The sequence below is a fragment of the Falco rusticolus genome, chromosome 4 (genome assembly GCF_015220075.1).
Source record: "Falco rusticolus isolate bFalRus1 chromosome 4, bFalRus1.pri, whole genome shotgun sequence".
NCBI classification, from domain to species: domain Eukaryota; kingdom Metazoa; phylum Chordata; class Aves; order Falconiformes; family Falconidae; genus Falco; species Falco rusticolus.
In genome coordinates, this window is record NC_051190.1 from 60,259,424 (window position 1) to 60,284,601 (window position 25,178).

At 40.3% G+C, this 25,178-nt stretch overlaps 1 protein-coding gene across 1 annotated transcript in view; it reads right to left on the reverse strand.

Moving 5' to 3' along the window:
- LMBR1 (limb development membrane protein 1) overlaps nucleotides 1–6,300 on the reverse strand; it is a 76,949-nt gene extending 70,649 nt beyond the window's left edge. The window contains exon 1 of the mRNA XM_037383207.1: nucleotides 5,967–6,300. Within this exon, the coding sequence (XP_037239104.1) occupies nucleotides 5,967–6,029 (63 nt within the window). The 5' untranslated portion in view covers nucleotides 6,030–6,300. The remainder of the gene's footprint in view (nucleotides 1–5,966) is intronic.
- Nucleotides 6,301–25,178: the final 18,878 nt, after the last annotated feature.

Genomic DNA, 25,178 nt, shown 5'->3' on the forward strand with positions numbered 1-25,178 from the left:
ACATTAAATAGGGGATAGTGAAAGACAGGAAAGGAGAAAACCCTGCAGTTAAAAAAAAAAAAAAACACTTATATAACCTTCAAATAAAAGCAGTCAGCTTATACCAAATGAAATGTTTTCTTTACATAGTCTTCCTTAACCCAAATTTCCATCTATGTCACCAGAACTGAATTCTCACTTATAACTTCACTGGCAACATGCTTCAGATTCAATCTCCACTCTGACATTACCACCATCTCCTCTGCTGCTCTGCTTTCTGCTTCACCCACCCCTCAACCCTCCTCAACATCTCTGAAAACGCTTCTTTCCAGAGAGTCTTGTGCTTATAAATTCAAACACATTCAGTATCCCGACATCACAGCAAAGATTAAGACGTTCATTACAAGCCTACGATCTCTCAGTTACATCCTGCCATCTTGTCCAGTCCCTCTACATGACCAGCCATCCAAAAAAACCCAAGATGGATATGCTTGTCTTGGCCTTTTAATCAATAGCAGGCTTTGTTTGCTGTCAGTTCTTTCACTTTTCATTAGATTTTCTCAAATCTACTTTACACCTTAATCTAAACTTTCTTAATCAGATGTCTGTACCTTCCACAAAGTGTGGTGTTGCCCTTTTGGTCAACTGCTACCACAAAGCAGCACACCAGTGTTCAAAACGAATTATTTGGACTTGTAACTTAATAGTAACTTTTTACACTTCTGCCTTTCATGCTTATTTTACGTAAACAGAAAAAGCGGAACTCTACAAAAGTTGTTCCTGTTCGGGGAATACGCATCCCTCTATCCACTTGTCTTTGCCAAGTATTTGGAGATGCCTATTGATTCCAGATGGATTCACCAGGACCAGCAGCCAGAAGATGACTCATCACTTCTTAAAGTTCAGTACAACACCCATGTTTACAAGTAAAGATATATTTTTAAGATGACTGAATGATGCCAACATTGTATATACTTAATTCCATTACATGTGCACCTATCTTTGAGCCTTATATCTCACCCCACTACCACAAATACTTCTTCATTCAGTTACAATTTTTTTCTAAAATATTTAAGAAAAAAAAAGCAATACTGAGAAACCTATGCAAAAGTTATTTTTGAGATACAAGAAGCCATTTAAGATATAAACTACTCCAACATTTCAGCATATAGATAAAAAATTGAAAGGCATCAATTTTATTGATAAACTTGCATAAACATTCAAACAAAACTAATTCAGTATTTGTAATAGGTTTGTTCTTAAAAAATCACCCATGCTTCTAATCAGCATTTTCTTCCTGGCCCATTATCAGAATACCATCACTTCTGGTGTAAAAAATAGCCTGTGAAGATTTTGTCTGGAACATAAATTTAAGGAAGCAAAACTGCTCAGGAAGAAAAGCACACTACCAGCAGGAGTACAGTGCTCAAATCAGTGTTCTCATTTTATAGCCTATAGGGGACAAATGCCAGCAGGAACCACGCTGCATTAGTTCATACAGAAGAATCCCAAACACCTCTCTACCCCAAAACGGGACAAGAGGATAAAAGGCACAAAAAGAAACCAGAGAAGAAAACAGAGCCAGTGGTGTTAGTGTGAAGCTGCAAACAAAACCAAAAAATCAAAGACATGACACAGTTGCAACTACCTAAAAAGGACTTTCTGAACTGCTGCACATTATTTTTAGATTCAGATTGACACACATATACACAGCAAATAACCATTGTATCACTAGTAGCAAAAAAATAAAAAAAAAAAAAGCACCCCACATTTAATTTTTAAAAGTGGTATGGTACCAAAAAAAGCCTTCTTGTATAGTGAATTGCATTAAGAATTAGAGAAACTAAGTTTTGCTAAACATCTGGCATCTGAAGCCTACCTCTGAAAATATTTAGTCTTTCAAATGGAAGCGTTTGACACTAATAATCATAGAACTATATATTACACCAGCTTCAACATCTGCCTGGACTTCCATGGAACAATTATAATAACACTTTTGCATTTTAACTTATTCTACCAGGACTGATTTTTTTTCATTAGGTATTTATTAAGTCATTTCCAAACATACTATAGTAGTTCTTAAGCTTTCCAACTTGTAATTCTATAGTCACCAAATTGTTTTCTTCCACAGTTTTCCTCACACCACAAACGCAAGCACAGTGTGTTTATTTTGCCAAGGAAACCTCATAACCAAGCGTATGTGCATGTTTTTACAAACTCAAAATCCAGCATTTTGTAAATGGAAAACATAACATCAAAAGTTAGATCTAAATTTTAAAAATACAAGCTAATATTCCAGAATAGAAGACTCAATCTGGGAAAAGAGGAGTGTAAAAATATTCTAAAAAGAGTATACCCAAGGGAACGCAAAGAAACAGAATCACTGCACTTACTTGATTTGCGTTTTTCTGAAAAACAGCTCACAACAATACTAGCAGAAAATGGAACACTTTATAATTACATTGTATAAACAGACATACCAACAGGACACAAGGGAAAAGCAGTTTTCTAAAAGCTTAAATATCTTCCATAAATGTTCCAGGTCTCAGCGAACTATAAATGCATCTAAAGCCTAAGAAAGGCAAGCCAATTACGTGTACAAAAGTAACAGATAGTATCAGACCAGCACAGAACATTGTCTGGCCTTTAAATCTCTCTCATACAAATGCTGACAAAGTGCAGAACACAGACATTCCTCTATATTTTGTAATCAACTAAAGTTTCTTTTTAGAAATATGCCCTTTTTAGTCAGAACTGTGAATGATTCTGGCTTTATTGAAGTCAAGGCTCTCATTGACTTTGAGCAAACTTACGGCTGTGCCATTCTCTTATACTGGGTCATCAGTTCTCCATCTCCACTTTTACTTCACTCAATCTGAATTTTAAAAGTTCATAGAAGTCTGAAAAAGTCTGGGTGTTCTCTGCAACTGTTTCAAACAACCGGTCCTCTGCATGGCAGACTCACATTTGAAATGCCGTGCTGAAACTAAGCTAGGGAGTTAGCCTTCTATAAGTAAAAGAGCATCCTCATGAAGAAACAAAATACATTATTTTCTTGCAGACAGACACCCTCTTGAAAAAAAACAGGTACCATACAGACACTCCAAATGAGGTCAAGCCTGAATGGGCCCGAATTAAATTAATCATTAAAGCACAGAGACAGTCACCTCGAAAGCAGATGAAGGATTTATTTTTGTAAAAAATCATCTTCTACTACCCTTGCTCAATCTATAAATGTGTCAAAAACGTTTGTCTTTTCAAGGTGGAATTAGCAGAAGTTGGCACCTACAGACAAGTACCACCAGCAGAAGGATAACAGGCCTTTATTTTTTTGTTACATAACACAACTTGATGGAAAACTTTGTAGCTTGTCAGTTCAAAGAATAGATGAATTCTTAACTGAAGTTAAACTTAGTGTGCCCTTAGGACTCCATCAGAAAGCACAATCTAGAAATTCTGTATCTATTCAAAGAAAATGAAGAAAAATTGTAAAAGAAAAGTGAAAAGGGTTTTCTTTTTAACTACATCAACTTAGTTTGGTTTCTCTTCTCCCATGAATATATCATTTTAGCTTCCAGTACAGATTGTGCCACACAACTAGATCTCCAAAGACAAAACTCCCAAACTGCACAAACCCAACTTGCTCCTTACAGGCATACAGACATTTCCTCCACTGTAAAATTATGCAACAAACATCAAATCCTTCTATTAACTGCTTCACTTCCCCCAGCCTACCTGCAACTGGAACGAAAGTCTTGTGCATGTGTCAGAACTCCATGTTCCCTCCTCCAGCTGAGGGGCGGATGATTACACCCACTACCCGCACAACTGTCTTCTTGCATATTTTAAGAAATTATATTCACCATATAACTTCATGACCAGCAAGAGCATGAATGATTAGGACAGGATGTTGACATAATGGTACATGTAAGCAACACACTCTGTGTACTTCAATATGCTTAAACTAACCACAAGTGTAATCAAACTTGCAATACACTTTTGCAGCATGTGAGAGTCACAAGGACACTCAGCTGTGGATGGCAGCAGTTCATGCACTCATAAAACCCTGTGGTCTTCCAACATAAATTAAAGACAAGATCACAACTGTAACAACGCATGATTTAAAAGGCAAAATTGTCATTATTATCCCCACTGATTGAACAATAATATAGATGGTTTGTCATCAATATTAAAGATCACAAAGTACAGTTTCAAAAGCAAGAATATTCTGCCTCCACTGTCCAAATAAAGCAACACTGCACCTCTAAAATGAAAGTTATTTATGTCTATGTGATTTCTTATATGACTACCAAGGGGAAGAGTTACCAATTGCTTTAAATAGGCTAAAAAAGTTTTAGGGAAGTGACTGCAGCATAGATAGGCTACTTCTCCAAGAATTTATTAACCTTCACTGTTTGTAACAGTACCTGGAGAGGCTGCACACAGCCATTCCTTCAGACTCAAAATCTGTGCACCCTACCAGGTACAAAAGCACAATATGTAGCATACAATGTATCTGAACAAGACTGGTGGATGTAAGTAGGAGATAATTAGCACACAAAGAAATAAAAATGGAAGAACGGACACCAGGGAAAAAGATACCTGCTAGCATCCAGAAGGGAATGCATGATTTGTGTATACACTTGCATTTTCATAGCATAAAAGAGACTAGGATAATGCTTAGAGACTTCTTTAGAAGAAAGTATTTCCTTTTATGCCCCTCTCATGACATTCCACTCACAAAACACAGAAGATCCAGAAAATCTTGTAAAGCGACAGTTCTCTTCGTATGGACTTGTTTAGCGCTCCAGAAAAAATATTCCAGAAATTTAATACTTCACCAGAAGAAAAAAGGTCTTGATATAGGGATTTATAAAACATAGAAAAGACATTAACACACTAGGGGTCCAAGCAAGTCTCTGTTATCAAAGAACCTAGCCATAGGCCTACATAAATCAGTTAACAGTTGTATTTAATATTGTCTCCCGATACAGCTCAAAAATAATTATTAAAATAACTAAACTGTATTTGAATTCAAGAAACCCATTCTTTCTTAGAAAGCAGTAACTGCAAAGAGAACGCAATTACCCAGCTGAGTTTGGACAGCATGTGCACAGAAGACAACACTGCACGTCTCCTACGTGCAGCACATACTTCCTTCCTTGAACTGAAGCAGAAGAGACAGAAGCCCCATCAAAACACCTCTGTCAGCTTTGAATAGTCCTGAAAACAATTACGAGGCAGTCAGAGAGGAAACCACAACAGCCCTGTCCGTCTGCACGTTGAAGTGTAGCGTTGCACTTGGCTACAGAAGGCTGAGTTAGATGGGACAGCACAGGGTTCTGCACTCCGTATTGCTCCGCTTGGGGAGCCCAGGGCATGCAGCAGCACTGGGAACAACACGAGGGGTTAGGGAAAACATGAAGGTTACACACATCCGTGGCAAACAGCACAAGACAGGAGGGTCTCAGGGTCACAAGCGGTAACACGAAATCCCAGGCGCACGGCACAGTAACACGGCTGCACTCGAAGGCTGAGGTGTTGAACGCATATCGCAGGGCACAGGAACACACGTTCGGAAGCACAGCCACGTCCCGCATGTGTGCACGCTATTTCCCCTCCTCACGGCAGGCACAGCCAAACCCACGGCGGGGTAAGGCTGGGACCGCCCCCGCCCACCCCCGCGCCCCCTCACGCCCAGCCCGGGGCAGGGAGGCGCACACCGCTATGCCCACACGGGACAGGCCACCCGACCCGGGCTGGAAACGGGAGCTGGGGGGCAAGGGGGCAAAGCAGCCAAGGTCAGGCAGGGAAAGAGCGGGACAAGCCTGCGGCTGCCAGGCGAGGGGACGGGCGGGTGGGGGGGGGGGGGGGCGCAGCCAGGCGGGGAAGGGGGGTCCCGCGGCAGCGCGGCCTCGGGGGCACCGCAGTGACAGGTCAGGGAGGAAGGCGGGAGGGTGCCGCGGGGGCCCGGCGGTGCCGCCTACCGTGTACTCCCGCACTTGGCTGTGGAAGTTCTGCTCGCGGATCGTCACCTCGTCCGCTTCCATCCTTCATAGTCCCGCGGCCCCCGCGCGCAATGGCGGCCGCCGCCGCCGCGCCTGCTCCTGCCCCCCCGGCGGCAGGCGGGCCACCATGGCCAGCGGCAGCGCCGGCTGCTCCCCCGGGACCTGGCAGCGGCTGACTGGCCCCGGCAGCGGCGCTGGCGGCGGGCTCCGCCGCTCTGTCACCGTCCGGCGGGGCGCGGAGGAGGAGGAGGAGGAGGAGGAGGAGGAGGAGGAGGAGGAGGAGGAGGAAGGGCGAGCGGCACCGCCTCAGCTCCTCCTGCTCCGTCACCACGCAGCGTCCCCGCGCACGCCCCGCCCCAGCCGCCCGGGGGAGAGGCGGGGCTCAAGGGTAGGAGGCGTGGTGAAACCTGGCGAGGCGGGGGCGGGGCTAAGGCTAAGCGGCGGGAGGGCGAACCGGCGCCCAGGGGAGGGGCTAAGAGGAAGGGGCGGGGCCGGGATGAGAAGCGGGCGCGCAGCGGGGTGCCGGTTTGACCTGCAGGTCCGCGGCCGCCTGGGGCCTGCCCCGCGGAGCCCGGAGGGGCGGGGAACCGGAGGCCCCGGAGGCGCCAGCGCTGGGTGGGGAAGAGCTCCGGGTGCAGGGCCAGGGAGGAGCCCCCCCCCCCCTAGTGAGGGAGGTCACCTGTGAGAGCCGCCCTGGCCCCGGGGGTCGCCCGCAGGGTTCACCCGCACCTGCCCGTCAAGGCCCCTCAAGGAGACGGGTGCGAGGAGGGGTCAGAGCCCCGCTGAGGGAGCAGGACAGCCGGCAGTGCGGGGGATCCCGTCCGGCGCCCTAGCTGAGCCTCCTTGAACTCGGCCCGCCCTGTAAATGCCTCAGAATTTTCAGTTTGAAAAATGGTACTTAAAACTCAAGTTACAACTCGTCTTCTACTTGTCTGGAGCAGCTTTTTGTCTTGGAGTGGTTTCTGCTGACAAGTTGTTGTGTTGGGTTTTGGCCAAGTGCTGCGGTAGGAAGGCACAACCCCCCAGCTGTTCCTTGTTCCCTCTATACACACGGGCAAACCTCTTTGTTTCTGAGTTTGCAAGTAGATCAGTTGTCTAAATATACACAAAAAACTATTAATCTAGGACACTATAAATTATAGATAGTGATTTAGCAAATCAAACACTTATTTCTATCCAAATATCTAACACTGTTCCAAGGAAGTTCCAAAAATAAGGATCCTTGCTTTCTGCCTGTTTACATCTATTGATACATTCATTATATATGATATTCATGCCAATTATAATTGAGATTATATTCATTCCCCAGCCTCCGGCTCATTTTCTGGGTTAAAAGCAAATGGTGAGGTATTTATGCAATTTTGGAGTTAGCAAAAGTAATCTTTGACTGTCTAACACATTTCTTGTAGTTCTGAATGGATGCAGAACTTCCTTCAGCTTCAGTATGACCAGAGTTTCACCCTGGTTCTTTTGATACTTGAGAAGATACAGACAAGGCACATTCAGGCAGAACCACGCCACAGGCATGTGATGGGCACTTGACACCTTAACCAAACTAGCGGTAGTTTGGTACAGACTGCAAAGGAGGTAACAGCCTGAGCCACAGCCAGGCCAAGAACTCCTCTAGGAAACCCACAAAAGGGCAGTGAGACATCAATGTATGTGAGCTTGGAACAGGGATCATGCAATTAACACATGAGTAGCAGTGTGTTTTTCCAAGATTCATTTATCAAGGAACAAAGAAAGTTGTGGGTACAAGAAGTCTCATGCATACCTTTCCCATTGCATGCAGTTGGAGTAGGAGCCAACCACTTTATCACGTAAATATGACAGCCTAAGCGAGCTGCCTTTGAGCTCTCCCTGCCTGGCAGCATGGCTGCACGCATGGCGCTGACCTCCCCTTTTGCTGGAACACCCCTCAAGTTCACTCGTCAAGACAGAGACCTTCTACCCAAAGGTCTGTCATTACCGAGTTCAATTCGCATTCTTTCCAAGTTGCAACCGGACTGCCCACCCGTGACTCCCCTTGAGCTGGGACACCTCAAGGTTTGAGATTCCTTGCCTGAGACCAAGAGATCCTTCCTTACCCAAGGAGGAACCTCTCACAACAGATTCTTGCAAGTGACTGATAGCATGCTGAATTAATACTAATGAAATACATGTAGCTTATTCCATTAGACATAAACCATTGTCCAAGTCTGAGGCTAAGATTGGACCTAGCTGCACCTAAGCTCATCAGAAGTTTACAAAGCAAGAGGGTCCTCTCTGAAGCTCATGACTCAATGGGAGGGGCTCTCTTACCCTCTTGCATCTCCAGTCTCTGTGTAAATCGTCCTAGCCTGATTTAACTCTATTTTCCTTTGTATGTTTTGTCCATGTAGTAAGTAATTGAATGACCTTTGTTAAGTCATGCCTTTACAAATTCATATTAAAACTACCTTTGCTAGATACCTTTGACTGTGATTCTTTGAGTAATCCTAAGTCACTCATCCGCAACAGGGTGCGAGACGGCAGAAATATCCCCACTTTCTCTCCTCCTGAAGTCCACTGCTTGAGGAGGGAGACTTTCTAGGTATTCGCTGAGGCTGTAGGAACAAGGGAGGACCATTAAAAGCAGACCTGAAGGAGCAGGGAGTACAGTCTTTTAGATGCTTCTTGGGAAAAGCTGTCCTGTTTTACAGCTATTCCCCACATAGCACTAGATAGTGTCTGATAGACAATATTATTACTCGTCTGTTTTTTTCTTCAACTATTCCCACTTATCTTCAATCAACTTTTCTTCTCAGGGTGCTGAAATTGGTGAAAGCATCCATAGCTCATCCAAGAGGAACTTTACATGAAATTTGAACTTTCGAGAGTGGCTAGGGCTGTTCCCCTCTCGGGACTTGGCCCAGAGAGCAGTTTAACTGAAGGTGAAGTTTATGGGTAGAAGTAATATCTTTTATTATAACAACAATATCTTTTTATTATAACAACAAACAGCTAGAAAAAATAGACAGCTGTTTGGTATGCAGGAGCCTGACCCTAGAGAAATCAAATTTTCTCAGAGCTGCCTATAGAAATGTTTGTACAGAACAGATAGGTTCTCAGCTTCTGTCACCTTGTTTAAAACACCTACAAAATAAATTGCAGTGGTATTATAACCAGGGAGTGAGGAACCTAGCATTTAGACCTTCACTAGATTTGTAATTAAGACAGAAGTGGTGCAGCCAAAACAAACCAGATCTAAGAACTGGGAAGACCCGTCCCAGTCAAAGAAGGTCCCATCAAAGGGGAAAACTGGGAACAACCAAGAGATTAAGCCAGCAATCAGTATGTTAAATATACATACTAATGCCAAGACAAAGGAGTAGCATGGCTGGTGTTCAGGCTACAGTCAAGCAGCAAGTTGATCCAGGCAACAAGGATGATGCACAAAAAGCAGATAGAAAAGTGAAGCAGTTTGAGGAAGAAGAGACAGTGAAAGCCATAGTTAGGAGTCAAGAGAAGGAACTAAGATTAAAGCAAGGCAATCTGTTGGCTCTTTGGGAATCTCTGCCAATAAATACCAATACCTGCTGCCAGTTGCTTAGAAATCTAGGCCTGAGGTGAGATTTAGTTCCTGAGCTACCTGGGAAATGATTCACTCTCACGGTTTAACCCCAGCCAACAACTAAATACCAGGCAGCTGCTTGCTCACTCCCCAACCCCGGTGGGATGGGGAGGAGAATCAGAACAAGGTAAAACCATGGGATAAGAACAATTTAATAATTGAAATAAACTAAAATATATTATTAATAATAATAATATAGTACTGAAAAGGGAGATAACAAAAAGAGAGAGAGCAATAAAACTCAAGGGGGGGGAACACAACAGAAACCCCCAAAACGAGTGATGCACAATGTAGTTGCTCACCACCCACTGACCAATGCCCAGCCAGGCCCCAAGCAGCTATCTCCCCCCTCGCTAACTCCCCCCAGTTTATATACTGAGCATGATGTCACATGGTATGGAGTATCCCTTTGGTCTGCTGTGCTGGCTGTGCCCCCTCCCATTTTCCTGTGCCCCCCAGCCTACTTGCTGAGAAGACCTCAGAAACTGAAAAGTCCTTGACTTAGTATAAACACCACGTAGCAACAACTAAAAGCATCAGTGTGTTATCAACACTATTGTCATACTAAATCCAAAACCATAGCCCTGCACCAGCTACTAGGAAGAATATCAACTCTGTCCCAGCAGAAACCAGGACAGTCACCCGCTGCTAAGGATGAGCTCATTGAATCTGAAACTAAGTTTATTTCATTAAGGAGGTCTGAGAGTCGTATCTAGGTGCCAAGGTTTTCATACATTTCTAACTTTATTTGCAGACTTACTAAACAGTGCTCTGAAAGAGAAGGTTGTATGGAAAATGACTTGTACTTTTGTAGCTGTTATAGAAATAAAATTAAGTTTAAGATTTAGCAGAATTGAACCTTTTGCTTCTACCTGGGCTGTATGTTTTCTTTTAATCTATTAAATTTGAAATACACCTGAGGAAGAGATACAGAACACGATTTGTCTCATACTGTGGACTGGCAAGTTCTTTCTTCCATTTCTAGCAGATGAATCATCAGAAACATGATACACATTTATATTTGCTAAAAAGATGGGGGGGTGGGGGGGTGGGAAATAGCGTCGATCCTTTCTTGGGCAGAAGTTATTGCTAGTTCCAAGGTGTCTGCATCACAAAGGAAGGTCATGGCAGCCACCACAGCAAAATCTATTTATATCAAAAGAAGTACAATCTACAGTAGGAAGCTCTTGCAAACTAACAAAAAGGGTGATCAATGAATCCATTGTTTTTTGACAGGAGTACAAAAGTCATATTTTGAGGCATACCAAAAGAAAAAAAAATCAAAAAATAAGCCTGAGGTTCCTTGCACCAGAGAGTGGTTAAAAGACCTCTAGATGTTTTTCATCCATACTTCAGATAAAACTAAAACTGTGCTGGAGGGAATGTCCTCAGCAATCCTTAAGACCTCCTCAGTAAGCCTAAGGAGCTTGGTCTAGGTATAAGCTATACATGATTTAGATGTAAATAGAACATTTTCTCAAACTGTTAATGTACAGCTATACACACACAAAAGGAGTAATGAAAAACAGACTTAATTTAGACTTACATTTAGTGGTGCCTAACCCCTCAGCATAAAGGTTGGGAATTTAATAGATTTTCTCAGTTTATTCCTTTTCAGCCTAGTTTTAAAAGTACAGTTTTTCAGCTTCAGGATAACTCAGTAAGTGTCTGGTATCCTGAATCCCCAAGGGGGAGTTTACGCGCACTGGGTGAACTCTGAGATTCTCCAGAAAAAAATGTTGGAATATTCAAGCTAATAAAATTTAGTTGAACTGGCTAAAATTGAAGTTGCTAAAGTTGGAACTGTTTCACTGGGAAGGTTCCCATAGAATTTGTCAATGGTTTTTAGATCCCTCTCTTTAACTCTAAATGTGAAATTGGCACCATGCCTTTAAATCTAAATTTATCTAGCAGCATTTGAATAAGCGATGCCTTCTTTTCAAGTCATTATTCAGCCAAATGCTGCTTGGACTAAACAGAAAATAGGAAGTTATTCTCTCAGTTAACATGACAACTTACATTATTACGCTCAAGATACCGCGTAAGAGTTGGCCGGATTGAAGCCTGAAGCCCAGTTTAGTATGTTGCTGAGAGTGACCATTGATTTTAAAGAAAACTTAGGGTAAACACACCACAGATAATAGCCAGCACCTTATATATTCAAAAGCAATTATGGAAGACAAAAAGAAAGATTGAAAAATTAAAATAACTTGATCATGATATAAAATAAATGTTATGCTAACATAATTATATACATTAAGATTATTTATTGGGTAATCATTTCAATGTCTTATATTTGGTAAGCTAAAGCATAGCAAGAATTACATTATAACTTGAGAAAGCCAGATCGATCAGTCTTGGATCTGGATTCAACCTGAAATATTGCTGACTGGTATTTCATTTCTATTTTCTCTTTGTTTGCTTTTTTAAAATACAAAAGCATTCTTTTTTTTGTTGTTGCTCCAAATACCTCCAGCCTGTATCTTCATTGTGTCAACAAGTAACACTAACTCCCCATCTGAATGATATATTAGGGCATTATATATGTATATGTATGTATTTTGAAATATATATATTCAAAATATAGCCAAGGGAAAGAAATTTAAATTAAAAATTAGAATGTTGGCACAAAAAATGTATATGAACTAGTTCCATATAGACTCAAATAGGTATGTGCTGGATTTTTTATATATATATATGTATATTCATCAATACATTGAGGAATCTATACCCAAAAAGTAGAAGAAAAAACGCATCAAAGTCATACAGTTTTGAACAAGCTTTTGAAATTAACATTTCAGTAAAGTATCTCCACTACTTTTGACTTAAAGGTTGGTCCAGTTATAAAATTCCGTCCAAATATAAAATTGCTTTCAATAACCAAGGAACTGGATTCAGTGATGAATAAAACTTCTAGTCCTTAGGTTTGCTTCACTGATAGGCGCCTAGAGTCAGAAGACCTCTGCAGAGTTTATAGTCAGAGGCATAAACTCTGCAGGAGTTCAGTGTTGTCAGGTAAAGGAATAAGGCATATGTCATGAAGCTAGAACAGTTTCAGTTCCATATCTAGGCAGCATGAAGTGACTAAAAGCTCAATTTTGTTTCCATTCACCTTTACTGTCTCTTTCATGTCCCACTGTGAGGATTCGAAACACTCCTCAAAGCAAAACAAAACAACAGAAAAAAAGAAAAGAAAAAAAAAACCACCATACTGCAGCTTAAACTTGGTTAGGAATGAAATAAAATTAAATATTCAAGGATATGTGGCTGCATACAAAAGCCAAAGTCCACCTACTACACAGATATGAAGAAGCCCAGGGACACGTGCTCCATGCTGTCTATCTGTGGTGGATTTGGCCGATTCTTCAAGTAGGTATTTATTGGTAAAATGCCTACACTCCTGCAAGGGTCAACATTGTTACAGAGTTGAAAAATCAAAACCAAACAAACAAAAGGAGAAAAAAAATAAAAGCCTCACTTTTACTAGTCTATGACTATTCCGAGCCCAGAAATTAGTGTTTGATTCAATCAGCCTCTGAAAGGTAGAGTGAATGGATCAAAAGAGTGAAAACTCACTACTTTATGATGTGTTTGATATTTAATTCTTCCTAAGCACAATTCACCTCAAAATCTCCTTTTCAGTCAGTTAAAAAGATACACTCTAAGTAAATTTGCTCTTTAAAGATTTTTCTCAACCATTAACTCAAGGGTTTTTTCTTCCTTCTCTAAATTATCCAAACTTTTTTTGTTTGGGTTTTTTTTATTGTCTTATATATAAAAGATAAAATTTAACATACTTATTAAAACACAGGGAAAAGAACTGATAGTATTCTTGGCTCAGCTTCAGCCATTCTATGAACAGATGTAAAGTCAACTCCTTATTTTATGCTCTCTATTACAGACCATTTTAATCATTAAAGAGGAAAATAGCACACAGTTTCAGAGGTGAAAAACATGATTACTTCCCAGAAGCAAATGGGATGTGCAATTGAAGAAACTTAAGTCTACTCCTGTCTTCCTGCTATCAGAGGTCTGGCTGTAGGTGAAAAGCTCCCTTGTGGCAGACCTAAAGTGAGATTAACAGCTCTCTACCTTTGTTTTGGGTTGCCATGCCCACTTATTTACTTACAAAAAAGCCAGGTTTAGGGACATTTTAATCCAAATGCTATAGCAATCATTCCCTTGAGGCAGAAAATAGTGGCTACCTTTGACCTTTGCTCATATCAACCAGCAGCAATCCATAATTTCTATTCTGAATCATTGTTCTCCAGATACAGCCCCAGTTCTGTAGATAGGACCTCAATTCCTTGTTCCTGGTGCATCCATGGGCATTTGGCTGAATTCAAACTCTCTTGTTGTCTGCTTCCCAAACATTTCAGATTGCTCTGTATGATTAACTCATCTTTGTAATTTACCACTCTGTGATTTCCAGTATTTGCCAACCTCCTTGTGGCATCAGCCAGCAGTATGATCAGTGATTTGTTGACCAGAATAAATATATTCTTAAAAAAAAAAAACAAACCAAAAAAAAACACAAACCCACAAACATTTCCATCCCTTTTTTATCCAAATCAATTTTTCTTAAAATTTTTCTCATAATTTTTCTCACCTTTGGGAACTTCCTGACATACTAAGTACATCTAATATTCATTTTACTGGTTCCAAGTGTTATGTTTGACCATATGGAATAAGAGCTTGCCAATATAATGGGTTGGTTCCATGGTAATACCATAATGGAATCCAAAAGAGTTATTTGAGAGTGAAGTTAATATTTTTTGTGTTAGCAAATAATCATTAGAAATTTAATGGGTTTTTTTTTACCACTGGTTGAATAATAGTACCAGCATATGTCTCTAAAACCAGTGTCACAAATAATTTTTCTGTTCTTAAAGAGCAGATGCTTTCTTCTCTCCTGTGCTTTGTCTTCAGTTTATGTTTAGTTCTGATTCTTGAAGTGCTTACACACGACCATTTTAAATTACTCCATCCCCTGCTCCACTGTGGTTTGTTGTGTATGTAGCACTGTAGCATTACATCGACACAACATGCTGCACTACCTATAGAGTCTCACTCATCACTACATCTGTGCTTTCTCTGTGAGTTTTGTTGATTGTTTCCCTTTCATTGTTTCTCTGTCCTTTTTGAATATTCTCCTTTCATTTGTGGGCCATTCACCATCTTTCATTAGACATCTTAGTCTGCCCATTACTATTGATTCTAAAACATGTGACATGCATTAGCTGCATTATGAATTGTGAAAATGCAAATATCCACCCAAAGCATCAGTTCCTGACTACTTAACATGGCTGTAATCATCATCCTTTAAAAAAAAAAAAAAAGAAATCATTAATCTGCTGAACCATCTGTGCTCATTCTGAACTATCCTCAAGTTACATTTTGTAAGTTACATAGTTCTGAGAAACGAAATTTTACAAATTTTGGAGAAGATAAGCTGCACTGCCAAATCCTTAAACAATAAAAAAAAAAAAACATCTTTAGTATCAGTTAAATAATTTTATTTTTCGTTCTTAAATTCAGTATCTGACTCATCATGACTAAGATGCCTGTACTGTTAAATATCACACAGAAGGCATTTCTAAAATCTATCCAGTATTAAACTACAACCATTTTTCAGTCTGGTTGACAAAAATCACATTGTATAAATTTAGTCTTTGAAATTAAGCCATGCACTTTTTATGAAGGACTTTTATCCAAAATGCTAGAAATTTTAAAGGAAATAAATCATCTTAATTTCTAAAATTAATAGGTGCAAGATTTATTCTTAAATCATGGATACTCCTTTCTAATTAAATTCAAATGTGTTTAATGCATCTCAGGAGTGTTAAGATAATAAGTAATCCTTTTCTGGAACTTAACATCCCCGATCCCTGTCAATAATTATATTGGGTGACTAATAAAATATGATGCCAGGCATTTTTTAAATCTTTATCTTCTTCCTCTGTCTCATTAGCAAAATGAATAGGTTTGCTCCACAGGCACCACCTAATCTGGAGAATTCAATGTTGTTCAAGGACATTGCAAATAAATTTCAGCAGGTATTCCTTCATGCGACGGTCACACATAACACACTTTTACAATACTCACCAGTTGCCATGCTAAAGCTTCTCTTTGCTGTATAAGCTTATTGCTAGTGTCAAAGGCCAGACGGCCAAAAAAGGCCACTGCAACTGTCAAGTCTGATCTCCCAACCAGGAGAACCTTATGCAGTTATCCCGTCAAAGTCTACACTCTACATAGAGCTCCAATGATCAGTATTTGATCCACAGAACACGTAGCACTCACGCATTCCATCAGTGGTCTATCAGAAAATGCTGACATCGCAAGAAGAGATTATTTTATAACATAAGACAATACTTATTTTCAGAAACTGGACTCAGATCTAGCAGGCCTTTTAACAAAAATCATGCCAGTAATGTGAAATTAGCTAATTTGTTCTTGAGAGTTTAACTTCTTTTCTCAAGTAGATATTACATTACAGTAATTACACCTCCAAGTAACAAAAATGTGGCAGGATCATCAACCCCTGGGATGATATATCGTCCTCTGGCCCTCATATAAAAGCAAGAATCATCTCTAGTGCCTTTAACTTTTGGGTATATCTAAGTATTCAAATGGAGGACTACAGATATTTCATACTGTCTTGAAGGTAGGAGTGTAGAACAAGGAATAGGTTGTGATTCATCCAACTCTAAAATATTTTCATCTTCCTAATTTTAGGTCCTGTGAGCCACACACTAGATTCAAATTATACCCACCCTGCCAGAAACAGAAACTGCAGAGATACCCCATGCTGAATGTTCCAGATATGCCCATGCTACAAGGCACACATAAGATATTTGACCCTATTTTATATGTGGTGTGTCGCATAGAGTATCTTGAGTTGGAAGGAACCCATACTCCCTGCTTCTCACAGAACTACCTAAAACTAAACCATATGACTAAAAGCATTGTTCAGATGCTCCCCGAACTCTTGACAGGCTTGGTGCCATGACAACTTCTCTGGGGAGCCTCTTCCAGTGACCACCCACCCTCTCCATGAGGAACCTTCTCCTAACATCCAGTGTGAACTTCCCCTGATGCAGCTTCATTCCATTCCATAAGGCACAACTTTGAAAGTCATTATCACACTGCACCTGCTTAGGTTTTTTGCAATTTTATTGAGCCATAGCCCTTGGCCTGGGCAAGAAGAAAGGTCAATCTACGCAACACACAGTAAAGCATACAGCTGTCCTACAAACCTCCAAATCCAAGGTTTGCCTAGAGACTACTGTCCACATGCTTCTCGTCTGTCATTCAGTTTCTTCACTTCCACCTAATCTGACTCACATACAGAGGTTGTTGCCAAGGACTGTGCCTTGAATTCCAGGCCAAACTTCAAAAGAAGACTGAAAAAAACACGTGAGAAAATATCTCATAAAGATCAGCCCTTCTTCCTGAAGTCAGCTCGAACTAGGCAGACACTTATCAGACACCGAAAGACACAGTTCTGTACCTTCCTGTGTTCCTTGGGACACCTGGAATCTCTCAAAGTACATTCAGACTAAGTACAAGCAGAGACCATGCTTAGCCTGTTCCCTGGATCAGGCTGTCACTGCCCTGAATGTCCCAATAGGCCCCAGCTCCGCCAGGAACCTCCACCTATGCCACATCACCTCTGGGTAGGTGGCAGAGATTAGCCACATCCAGCTAAGAAAAGCCCTCACCCTGCCTGATCCTCACTGAAGGTGCTGGGGAATAGGAATTACTCTGTGTATGAGGGTGTTGCAGAAGCTTTCAGGGCTGTGATCTGCCTCTGTGGCTGGGCTTGTATCCACCAGGATTCTAAAGTGAGCCTGGAGCTGTGGGCAACCCTGTGGGAAAGTTCCTATGCACACATCTCTCTAAATGAGGGACATGACAGTCTATATTCTCATTTTTTAAAAGTCTACTATCACAGTTTAAGAGTGGTGGAGTACAGCTGCTATGATGTCCAGGCATATCCCTTTCCCCTGATCTCATAAAGCTGAGGATGCCACCAGCTACGTTAGAAATGTTGCAGATGCTCTCTCTGCCCTATTTTCTGCCTGGATTGTCTAGTCAAATAGCATTGATACCTGAAAGTCTCTTAACAGCCTGATATCTGAGGCTGCTTTCTGGATTGGAGGATTCATGGAGGCCCCTGAATTCAGAATAGGTCAACTATGGAAGTTGCCTGTCAGTTCCCCCAGTGACATGGGTTTAGTATATGCCACCATGGATAACATGATGCCACCATCTTACTCTGTCTCAGGTTTTCCTATGCTCCAGACAGAGGTGTGCAGGTGAGGTCAGAAGTACTCCATGACAATGCCACTACTCCCTGGCCTGTGTGTTTGCTATTCCTGCACTAAATCCCATCCACAGCATGCATGAAGTCATCCCAAGCCCTCTCACTGTTGGCTGAATCCTACACATGCAAAAGATGTGTCTCCTGGTATTTCAACAGGGGAGCAGCAGAAGGGAAGGTCTGCCTACATTACTGGCCTTCAAGTTGCATTTGAACTTGTAACTGTAAGATGTCTTCTTTGCCTGACCAGGTGTGCCCTGCTTTTCTACCTGCTGCTAATGACTGAAATGAGAGGAGTGGGACAACTCCCAGCCTTAACCATGTAAGGTTGAAAGTGTCAGTATTCATCCTTTCATCTCCATCAGTGTATGATAATGGTCATTGACCCCATTTCTCATCAAAAATGTGGTCATGCATGGCTCAACCTGTAATAATGACTACCTGACATAGGAGAGCATCTTCTCCCTGGCCCAAAGAAATAACCATACCTTTGGCCTTGCTATAGGTGTCCTACAGCTTTATAACCTCTAGCCAGTTGCCCCGATTTTCCACATGTTCTGCATTGATATGGCTGTTGCAGTCAGGCTTTCCCAAAAGCTCACCTTGTAGAGAAAAAAAAGCATAGAGCTCCATATGGCTCCATCACGTGACAAGTTCAGAACTGCTGATGAGCTTAGTTCACCACAATATGCTGGCTCTGTATCATACATGGGAGGATAGAAGGCTGCAGAGTTTTTAGAGAAGCACAGAGACAAGGAGTTTCTTCAGTGTGAAAGTAGATAGACCATTCATTCATTCTTCTTTGAAGCATGCTCCCTACAACTGGTTAATGATAAACTTGCAGAATCTAGTTTTTCTATTTCAATACTGATAAGGTTACAAACATGTCATCTGTTTGCAACAGATGGTCTTTTGTTTCTAGACCATGTCATTCTGCGAGTAATCACTTATTTAAACGGTAGGGATAGTACAGAGTTAAGTGTTTCTTAGCATACACTCATATTGTTTTGTATCTTTTGTGTTGATACCTCAACACTTTCTGTAAAATTGCTTTTAGAGAAACAATATTTTTTGTATTGTTCATTAATTTGCCAAAAGCTAAACATTAAAAGCATACATTAAAAGTCACCATAAGATACACTGGGAAACCTGGATACAAAGGAGTCACTTCACCCTAAATAGTAAAAACAAGCAACCACAGGAAATAACTCTGCAGTTTGCAGCCACTGGTATTGCATAGGATGTAGTTTTCTTGGAAGTACCAGTAATGCTGCATAGCATATGACTGAATTTTACTATCTAGGTAGTCACATCTGCACTGAACACTGTTTCTATAGCCTGCCAGGCCACCACCTCACACTGCATTCTATCCTGTTATCATTGTGGGTATCCAAGTGCCACAACTCTGGGCACACACTGACCTGATAGCATCGCTTTTTTAAAACCCTAGCCCACAGCATGCTTCGTTCTGTTTATAGTTCCATGCTCCCAGAATTAGCATAATTGTAATATAATTTCAGACCTATTTGCTGTCTCATTGTGTACTAACACCTGGATATCATCAACAAAGTAGGAAAACAACCAACATCTCTCAGATGGGTCATCTTCACACTTGAACTCTTTTACCAAAGTGACATTTAGTCTTAAACGTATTCAGGCTGCCAGGAAATCCGTGAAGGAAATCATTACTGAACATTGCTGTTGTCCCAAACACTATATGCTATGGCATATGTTTGGATTTTCTGTTGTAGTGGTAAAGGTAGCACAACAGTCAGCTCGTGACCTTTCCAAGTTCTCTTCACCTCACACACCACAGTAAAACACTAGCAGCACCTTAGTGAGAGACAATTTTCTAATGTCTGAAATGCCAGCCATACTCCTCCCTTCCTCTGTCTTACATGCCCACCATTGACTCCCATCTTCAACACCATCACTACGCAGCAGGATCTGCTGGTACCTCCTCTACCCTTCATACTTTCTGATTGTACCTTGAGTTGCGACAGGTTTGAGGAAAGATCAGCTTTCCTGTCAAATAGCTCTGAAGGAAGCCTCAAATTCCTTCTCTGTGGCCTAAAGAACCTTACAGAATATCTGAATAAAACCCTATTGTCTGTGTTATAAAATTTATCACATAATTTGGCACTTGTGAAGTAATCCCACAGCAGACGCTGTACAATTCCAACTTCCCTACATCTAATTGATTTTTTTATTACTTCAGGCTAATAATCTCTATAGAGCTTCTGAAAAACCCAAGTGAGGATTTCATTTTAGCACTTTGTAAAAGTACCTGAGCAAGTACCTCTCAGGCTGTAGCACTGATCCTGTTCAGCTTTGTTCTTGTTCAGTTTGCTCCCACTATCCCTTCAGCAGTATCGACACAGCAATATATGGCCAGACAGACCTGGGGAAAATAAAGTAGCAGAAATAAAAAATTTAACCAGAATGACTTCTCTGAGCCAGTTCATTCCGTGTTCACACAGCAGGAGGAGTGAAATAAGTAAGCAGACTAAGCTACTCCAGCCACCACTGTAATAGAAAAGTTTGTGAGCTACAGTGTACACTCAAAACAATCACAAATATGTTCCACTATCTGGCCGATGCAGTTTTTAGTACTGAGAGTAACAGAAAAAGTGAGAAACTATATTGTCCTTTTGCTCTGCACATGCACAACCCTCATAAAGGATTCATGAGTCAAGAAATAACTATAGACCATAATTTTCAGATAGTTCTTCCTGCCCTATGTTATGGAGTAATACTTACACACAATGTCAGCAGGACAAATTTATTGCATTTTTGGAAGAATTTTTTTAAATATTCACTCACAAAATAGATATTAAAGTGTACATTTTCACATCATTAAATGAATGTACATATTGTATGCATACTTACACATAATGTATGTCTGTGTATTTATATATCTATTTATATGTATGTGTGCTTATTTTTAGTTAAAGTTCTCTGAAGTACAGTTACCCTGCCATAGTTCTAAAATGAGCTGGTGCAGAAGACAGCATTGCATAGCGTCCTCTACAGAATTCCTTTACAAGAGCCAAAATACACTGATTTGTATGCTAAGTTAATTTAAATCAAGGTACTAGTATTACCTTTTTTGTTTGTTTGTTTTTGACAAAATCACTGTCTATTGACTCTTCTGAAAATGGTATTTTTGCCCTTATAAAGGAGCAGCAGCTTATAGTATTCTTTCATATAAGTTTCTGTGAGTATGTATATGAAAGAAAGAAAAGCATAGTTTAATTACTGTTGGAGTGTCTCTTCAGTTTATCATTTTATTATGGAGTTTATATTTTATTTACTCTAAGAAGAGCATTGAAGCTTGTGCCCCAAATAAATGCTTTATTTTAACACAGAGGAAATACTTACATGTCTGAAACATTTAAATAAACTGAAAAAACATGATTATATACAAATCTGAAATATACATAAACTAAAGCATTACCTTAGTTATCTACCTCTGTTAGATGCATCACTGCATACACAAAGCCCCATACCCCTAATCAATGTCTTCACTGCAACTACACTCGGGGGGGGGAAAAAAAGGGAGTTTTGACTGCATAGAAATATGGTAAGAACTTCACAATGTGACCTATAGTTTTTACTGAAATAAATTAATGGATGGCATGCAGATGCCAAGATTAAACAGAGTAATAACAAAACATTAGTAAGCACTTTTAATGTAATTAAATTTTTGATGTATTACAATTTTTAGTGTGTAATTATTTTTGAAGGAACTGAAGGGTAATACTGGATCACACCCTTACTCAACCTAGTTACTAAATAATAAAATGCAACAATGTTTTTAAATTCTATTGCAGAATAATAGTGTATTGTCCATCACAGATAATGATGGCAAGATTTTTCTCATCTGATAATCACTCATAGTGATTACCTAATAAAAGGACAATCCTTGGTACTGTAAGAACCTATGGTCAGTCCAGAATGTAAGCAAGCATGGAAACGTGCTATATAAAGCATCTCGGCTTGAAAGTGACCTTGAATCTCTGTTTCCTTATTGCTGGAGGTTGGGATTGTTCCATGGCTACATTCCCAGTCTGCATCAAGGGGCTGCTGGTAACATCAATCTTAAACACTGGCCTTTAAAACAATTTTTGATGTTGGCCTTGAACAGGTCTAATAATTTTGCTTAATCACTTCTGTTTCTACACAAAAGCTGGGATCTAGGCTGACTTCTAATTTTTCATTCTTGTGAAACCCAGCCACAGGCTTTCTGTCTGCCATCAAATATCTGGAATCACAATTAGATAAAATATGTCAGATGCCTTGTGACACCCAGTCATCTTTATTGTATAGAAGTTCACTTTCAGCCTAGAGCAGAATAAATTCCATTTGACTCAGAGGTCAGTACGTGGGAAGAAAAATAAGAAGTGTGTTCACTTGCATATTCAAATATGCTAATTTGGATGCATCCAATTTGCGTTATTTGTCTCCTAATGAGAATGACCTTTCTGCTGATAGGAAAAAGCAATTGAACTTGGGCAGGTGAAAGTTATGGAAGAATAAAAAATTCCAAATCTCTAACAAAAGAGGTCAACTGCCTGCTTCTGTGAATTAAAAAAAAAATAATTGAGGTCAAATTGAACCCTAAATCCCAGTGCTCTTTCATCTTTAGGGACACCCAGATTAGGGTCACTACCTGAATTTCGCTGCTCAGGCATATCTCTAATAACACTTCTTGCCTAGTACCCTTCCTCTTCACCATCCTTTACAAAGAACATCTGAAGAGTTCTCCCACCACTAACGTGGCAGGCACAGCTTAACGCCATAGCATCTTTATAATTAGCTTACATAACAAAATTCGAAGCACCAAAACTCAAAGACTGACTAGCCCAAGGCTACAAAGAGGATGTTATTACATCAGGAATGGAACTTATTTGCATCTAGTCTTACATCCTGTGTTCAAACACGTAAGATCAAGTTTCTTTCAGTACTGAAACTGAAATGGAAAGAAGCCATGATCAGTTTACAAAGTAGCATTAGGATCACATAGCCTGTGTTCTACTTCTGTGAACACCAAAGAAGGAAACGAGTCCTGCACGTAGGCAGCTCACCTATAGACAGGTAACGTCATCATTATTACCATTTTACTACACATTTAACTGTCCTCTTCACTGAAAAAAAACCCCAAACCACAAACATATATGGTCAAATTGCCAGTATGCTTCTATTCCTTTCAAGCTTAATTTTTCATCTGCAGACCTGAAAACCAGGCAGTAATGTCATGACATAGTTAGTAGGTCTTAGAACTAGAACCACTCACGTGCAGAACTCAGGATTAATTAAAGAGCTATGAATTCAAACAAACATCTTGGCATGGCTTATAAGCAAGGGCACAGTTATTTATTCTTCTTGTTGTTTCTTTTTCATTATGGTGCTGCAGGAGTTGCCCATCAGGGATCAGGGCACCATATTGTGAGGATTTATTTATACACTTAATGAAAATATGGCACCTGCAGTTAAGAATTTACAACTGCAATTATAAGACAAAGAATAAAACTGTCTCTTCAGTCAATTTCTGCAATCATAATATTCTAAATGACACTAACACATACCTCATTTTAAGTGTGTGCTTTCCCATGATTATATATAGAATGGGCTGCAGTAAGCTTAACACAGCCACTCTGAAAGTGCATCCAGACAAACATGGGTTATCCTGAAAATAGATATCTTACCTTTGCTATCAGTAAGCAAGGAGGAAATTTCCACTTAGAAAACAAAATTCAAGAACCAGCCAGCTCTCTAGGCCTATACATACATATCCACTTGCATAGAACTTTGTTCTTAATGTTAGCTTACTTGCTAGTATGCTATTTTTTGCAAAATTACACAGGAGAGCAAAAAAGACAAACCGTTTCATGATAAACAATGTAATTACACGAAAAGGGCAGCTTTTGCAATTGTTCCTCTTTTCACCTGTGTTTCAAATCCTATTCCACATTGGGCACAGGTGCAACTGCTTACAGATTGGGCAACAGAAGGACCAGCTATAGTTGTTGGAGTAACGAATTCTCCTTTAAAGCAGCATGCGAAATAACTGTCCTGCTAGTAGGCTACTCTGATGTGGTAATGTTTGTAACCTGCTAATGGTGTAGTTTTGTAACTGATGTAGGGGGACCTTAGTCTGTGCTATTATTGGAAAGAGCAGTTCTTTTTCCTATTGCTAACTACTTCTTTCTGTAGCTGAACCAGGAAATTAATCCAGCTCAATTGAAAAGCTTATTAGTTTCATTTGAATCAAATTTTTTATTTGGTGGATTATGTTACAAGTCCTGGTGTTAACATAAAGAACAATAAGGAAATGTGTTACCTGGGTAAGCGTACAGCAGATTGAGGTTGTCCTAAAGTAGCTGCAAAACTGCAATCGTAAAAGATGGTGACTGTTTGAAAGGGATGTTAAGAGGTGTAGGAGTAGATTAGGGTGGTTTCTATTGTCAGACACATGCTAGGCACAAAATATGTAAATGTGAGGTTACCCAAGCTCATGTGCAGGTAGTTTTGTTTCACTGCTTTGTCTTTGCATACAAGTGGCCTAGGTATCTACAGTGCGGTTGCTTGCATCTAAGCCAGTTGTGCAAGATCCCTTTTGAATCAGTGGAAGTCTAACCATTGTGTCAATGGAGTCTGAGGCGCTGTCCATCTTTTCCTGAAGCAGAAGCCTAAAACGGAATAGATTTTTCTCTAAAACTCACTATTTCTCAGTTTGACTATAAACAGAGAACAGCGTGACTACCTTTGCTCTAGTGTCTGTCTAAACTGAGGGAGAAGAACTCTATCTTGTCCATCAGGGTCAAACCAATTTCAAAGTACTCTGAGAGAAGAGCCTTTAACTAAAGATATGGTATGCACAGTCCACTGCTGCACTCTGGTTATGGCCAGGTAAGTAGAGCTCTTGACCAGGAACTGTTATCTTAAATTAATACTATATTACAAACAGGTCCTACAACACATTACGTTATTGAGATTAAGATGTAGAATAGCAACCAATATGTATAAATTGATATCATTGTTATAGTACAAGTCACCAGATCCAAAGTTTGCTGTCATCCTGGAAAGACCTCCAAATACTTCATTGTATTTGGCTCAGATACATACTACATTTTGCATGTTTAACAAAGCCTCAGGAAAAATGCAGTAAGGTTTTGTTAAGAGCTAGGAGCACCCTCCTGAGCTAGAAAAAGCTGCTGGAAATTAATTTTCCCTGAAAACAATTACCTTGCACCATGTCTAAAAAAAGACA